We start from the raw sequence: 5579 nt of genomic DNA, 5'->3' as shown, positions 1-5579 counted from the left end.
CCTTCTTAAGAAATATTAATTGAGAAGAGTATTTGACTACTTTGCCCTTATTTATATCTGAGTTATAATTTCTCTCCATTAGATGTTTACTCTATTTATGTGTCATCTACATTAATGACAAAATTTGTGAATTAATTTCTAAAATAAAAAATAATTTGACACAACGATTTTTAGTAACTATGATAACTAATTTGAGACGGAGAGAGTGATTTGTCAAAATTAAGAGTGGTATACACATTATCACATAAAAAGTAGGGGTGTACAAAGCAAATCGACAAACCACACCAAACCGATAATCCAAATCAAACAGAAAAAAAAAAACGAACAAAAACCCGATTAGTAGTTTGGTTTGACTTGGTTTGATTTTAAAAAGAAAAACCCGAATACTATTGGTTTGGTTTGGTTTTAACTAAAAAAAGTCAAACCGAATCAAACCAACCCGACATTACATTTATAAAATTTCAAACATATTTTATACATAAAAATATTTATTTATAATGTAATTTATAAATGCTTCTTTAACTTTTCATAGTTTTTTATCTTTTAACGTATTATTTCAAGCTGGGAATTAGAATTTTGAATGGTCCAATAAATTTTATAGCCCAATGATATTAGTAATTCAAATAAAACTCAACAAAAATCAAATCAATACTAATGCTAACAAAAGTAATTCATATCTAACACTCGAATGACAAAAATGTTGATATCCATTCTTTAGTTTTATATTAGTTTAGAAAGTAAAAATACATAACTTAATTTTATCTTTTCTTTAATATCTAGTCATGTAATTAATACTTATTAGCCGTATTTATTTTATCATGACTTAGTACTTTTAGATTATGATCATTTTCTAATTAGTCGTATTTATTGTAGCATGACTTAGCACTTTTAGATTATGATCATTTTATTTTATGCAATTTTATTAATTTTTTTCGTTGAATATTTTAGTGCAGTTCATTTCTCATCTCACGGTTTGTGTTATTTTCTTAATGAATATCTTAATTAGATAGTCGTATCTTACTAGGACTAAAGAAATATTTGAAGTACAAGTTATATGTTTTATATGAAGACTTTCTTTGGAAAAAATCCGAAAAACCCTAGCAACCCGAAAAAATCGAGAAAACCCAACTTTTGTTGGTTTGGTTTGGTTTATAAATTTAAAAACCCGATGCAATTAGTTTGGATTGGTCTTTAAAAAATCCAAACTAACCCGGTCCATATATACCCATAGATACATGTTACAAGGATAGCTTGCGGGACTTGCCCATAACACCAAAAAAAAAAAAAAAAAAAAAAAAAAAAAAATGAGGACAAAAATTTGTTCGACGGAGAACTTGTAATTACAAAATCCAAGGAACGGAATATTAAATAAGTGGTTCAGATTAATTAACTATATCAGCATCTTAACCATGATTAATACTCAATTCTTGCAAGAGATATTTTCATATATTTTCTCCCAAAACAAGGGGGATTTCCTCAATTCTAGCAACATATTTCTGAATTTATCATTAATTAATGTTCTAATAATAACAAGACATCCGCAATCCTACAACATTAGCATTCCAAATTTGTTATTTTTTATCACATGTAATCGAAATTTGTTTTACTTAACGTAATTAATTTTACTAATTCATAGTTGATTTTCACGACGATTCTAAATGTGTCTTGGTGTATATGTTTTCTGCTTAAAGCAGTCATATCTGTTGGTGGCAAAAACAAAAATTAGAAGAGTAATACTAATTCACGGGCTCAATTGCTTATGTTTTGTTAATAATAAAACGTAATCAATTAAAATTCAGAAATATGTTGCTATTGATGGATTGATCCCTTTTTGGGAGTACATATATGGAAATAGATATTGTATTAATAGTCTGATTTAGTTAATTAAATTTAAACGACCTCTGCTAAAATTGAACGGGTATAACCCATCTAAAGAGGAATTTAGGGAAATGGATAGTAGATGAAGAGGAAAACTCGACTACAAGTCAGATCTCTCTATCACAAATATCTTCTATAAAAATCATGTTTTCTATGAGCCAATCTTTCATGTTATGTTATAATATGTTATCTAAATTAACATATACCTATAGCAATAAAAGACATCGATACAAACGATCGATGCCGTTGTACACTTGTTTGATTTACATACATTACGTTTCAACTGCAAGCTCACAAACTCAAAAGGAACCCGGCCAAGAATGTCAACTGCAAACTAGCTAGCTAGATGTTCATAATCATAAATATTAATCATAACACAGACATTGATTTGTGAAAATTTGTACTGTAAAAAGTGCAAAGTCGAAACACACAAAAGCATCCTTTTTTTTTGGTAACTACACACAAAAGCATCCTTGCTAAGAATTCATCAAACATAATTTAGGATAAAACAAACTTCAATTTAAGAAACAGATTAAATCTTCCCCTAAGCGAAAAATTTGAAGCCCTTGGATTGTAAGATGATGGATCTCATGGCGCCAATTGGTGCTAAAATCATCAACAGAACTCCCAAAATTATGCAAATCTGTCATTATAGCATCATTTTAATCAGTTATCATTATGAATTCATAATCAAAAATTTGAAAACGTGAATGATTAGACTGATTTGTATCATACCCAGTTAATAATCCAAGAGAGACTGAACCTCTTTGGTTTGAAGATAGCAAGCCACATAATGCAGGGAAGCTGGACAACAAAACAAACAAAGTATCATTAAGGGCAGAATGTGACAAGGAAAATAATACTATAGGATTTGGAAAAATCACTTACAAAATAAGTTGTTGGGGCAAAAGCAAATCCTCCAAAGAATCCCAAAAGTCCACCAAAGAAAGGGACGGCGATTCCGATAAACATTGTTAAAGCTGCAATTAAAACATTTGTTATAGCAAACCTAGTTTAATTGTCATTCAGGATAAGATGAAAGCCAACTTTAATTTCTTACCAACATATATGTTTCTCGTAATAAATCGCAAGTACCAAGTAGGCCTGAACCTAAGTTTCTTAACAAGCATGGTCTCAACCATGTCAAACACTGGCATCGCAAAGACCTACAAAACATTTCACGATCAACAATGTTGCGTTAGGCTTAATATTACCATAAGCAAAACATTCTAACTTAGATCAGTATAGACACGAATTAATAATGTTTCAGTAAGTACCTGATAGCTCCCAATAACATGGACAACAACAAATAGGTTAGCCATGACAACGAGCCAAGTAGGTTTATTCAAAGAGATGAGAATGTTGTCTTGCACTGAATTCCCGAACACCCAATAGCCAATAAGAGCAACAGGGAAATAACACACAGCAACAACGATATAAGCAACAACGACACCCCTCCACATTGGTCCTTTAGAAGGCTTCTCGGGTGTTGAAGGAATTGTAGCTTGTATCTCCAACACCACATTATGACCCGCGTAAGCAAAAGCCACATCTCCCAACGCGCTGAAAAAGTTGAAAACAGCTCCCAAATTGGTTTTCTCGCTTAAGCTATAATCCACATCCGACTGCACGCCCTTCTTAGTTGCAGCCGCCCAGGCTATTGTAGAGTAACTAAATTGTCACACAGACAATAATAGTCAGGAAGACAGTACTTAAAATTAGGCAAAATACCTAAAGACCCTTCTAAATTTGGTCCTAATTCTCATATTTGGCTTTTGACTTTTTTATAATTGTTATTCCCTCAAACAATAACTAGTCCCAATTACCTCCTCTACTTGGCTTTTCTATTATCCAAGTGATTTCAAATGAAGGTTGCGCGTGAAATTGTAAAATAGAAATAATATAAAATACCATTTTCTTTTATATTTAGCCATTCCAATAGCTCTTTCCTTATCTCCTTCCTTATATCTTCTCTATTCCTCTATTAAAGTACACCTACCAAATTTTCCTTCTTTTCCCATTTTTCTTTTAAGGGGATATATAACGCTTATAGAAAAAGCCAAGTACTGGGGATAGCTAGAATTAGTTATTATTTGAGGGGTTAACAATTCTAAAAATACCAAGCACATAAGGGATTTGAATAAAACACACCAAATTTAAGAGGTCTTTCGGTATTGTGTAAAATTAATCTAAAGAAAGGAATAGATAATAGTACTACTCGTAATATTATTCGATACCTCAAAGACATGACAGCAGCGGCCAAAGACACACCAGATATGGAATTTAAGTTGGGAAGATGGACGAGGAGAAAATGGACAGAGGCAAAGATCATGATGAAGTGTTTAAGTTTCATAGTTGTGCAATCATTTTTGCACAATAAATCATGGACCTTCATGAGTGATTTTCCCCCAGTCACCATATAAACAATGTCAACACCAACTTCTACAATTAGCTGTTGGGGCACCACGATCCATAGCCCCAGTTTTTCCCCAAAAGCATATTGGCCCAACTCATGATATCTATCGAAACGTTTCCCTGGAACCATTTCGTGCATCTCAACCATTTGCCATAAAGTGTACAAAGTAATAACCCAAGATATCACCAGCACCGTTACACCAGGTCCCCTGAAATTAAATTACATCCAAAAGAAATGAATCATAACAGAAATTACACTATATTTTCTACTGACATATAAATCTCTGACAAGTTTTACATACCATCCAAGTTCAGCCATAGCATAAGGAAGACTGAGGACACCGGCTCCAACCATAGCAGTGACATTGTGGAATGTTGAATACCACCATTTTGCATTCCTTGAAGACGTTATGGGAAGCCATTCGTCAATTCTCTTCTGTTCTTCAGATCTTTCATCAGCCTGTCATTTAAATTATAGCATCATTTTCCAAAAGTGAATTGAACAAACGAAAATTGATATACAACGTTAAAACCCGAACATTCGTGCTATGCAAAAAAGGAAATTGTATCAAAACTTTGTCCACATTGATGCAAAAATATAGGATATTTCCACTATTTTCTATCACTTGCCGCTGATATTTGCATATGTAGTGCTGAATATAATTTGTAGAGCTGAATATAATTATTCATACTCAAAAGCTGTTTTCTCGCGTATAATTTTGAAGAGATTCCATGAACCACGAATTTCTCATTCAAATTTTAGAAATCATGAATTACTGAGATATACATACTTCGACATGTAACATTTTGCAATATAAAATAATCAGAAAGTAAGCAAAAGAACACCATATTGTTTTGCGATGACAGCAGGAAAGTTGTTTCCTCTAGAAAAACAGAAATCAGGCCGTTAACAAGACAAGTTGATAGAATTAACCAGAGAATAACACTTTCTTTTATAATATAGTTTTGGTGTACCCTTATGGAAAATAAAATTATTTACCAAAAAATTTATGGAAAATAAAATCTTATCTATAAAGTTTTCCTAATATGTTTCTCTAGTAGTGCATTTCTTTTTTTAATTTTTACATTAATGGAAAATTATTTACTAGAGAAATGGATAAAAAGGTACTCCATTTTTGGTGAGGTACACTCATTTCCAACTGTCTATTGATGATCTTACTGAAATGGCAGTGGTAATATGTGATTCTACTTATCCACATTAGAATCTACGCTGAAAGCACAGTGCTACTTAATATGGTAATCTATTTATCCGTATTGGAATTTCA

The 5579-nt window shown here is 32.0% G+C and overlaps 1 protein-coding gene across 1 annotated transcript; it reads right to left on the bottom strand.

Moving 5' to 3' along the window:
* Nucleotides 1-2210: 2210 nt before the first annotated feature.
* Nucleotides 2211-5256, bottom strand: LOC132048405 (lysine histidine transporter 1-like). Its single transcript, XM_059439309.1, has 8 exons — nt 5140-5256; nt 4596-4753; nt 4116-4502; nt 3156-3549; nt 2939-3044; nt 2767-2858; nt 2614-2682; nt 2211-2521 (listed from the first exon to the last, which is right to left on the bottom strand). The coding sequence occupies exons 1-8, from the start codon at nt 5140-5142 to the stop codon at nt 2423-2425; spliced, it is 1308 nt and encodes a 435-aa protein (XP_059295292.1). The 5' UTR covers nt 5143-5256; the 3' UTR covers nt 2211-2422.
* Nucleotides 5257-5579: the final 323 nt, after the last annotated feature.

Source organism: Lycium ferocissimum, chromosome 2, assembly GCF_029784015.1.
Source record: "Lycium ferocissimum isolate CSIRO_LF1 chromosome 2, AGI_CSIRO_Lferr_CH_V1, whole genome shotgun sequence".
Classification (NCBI taxonomy): domain Eukaryota; kingdom Viridiplantae; phylum Streptophyta; class Magnoliopsida; order Solanales; family Solanaceae; genus Lycium; species Lycium ferocissimum.
This window is presented reverse-complemented; position numbering and strand designations above follow the sequence as displayed.

Coding starts and splice junctions, on each gene's coding strand:
- LOC132048405 (XM_059439309.1), bottom strand. Junction 4,503..4,595: donor GCTATGGCTGAACTTGGATG/GTATGTAAAACT, acceptor ATTTAATTTCAG/GGGACCTGGTGTAACGGTGC. Junction 2,859..2,938: donor TACGAGAAACATATATGTTG/GTAAGAAATTAA, acceptor TTTTAATTGCAG/CTTTAACAATGTTTATCGGA.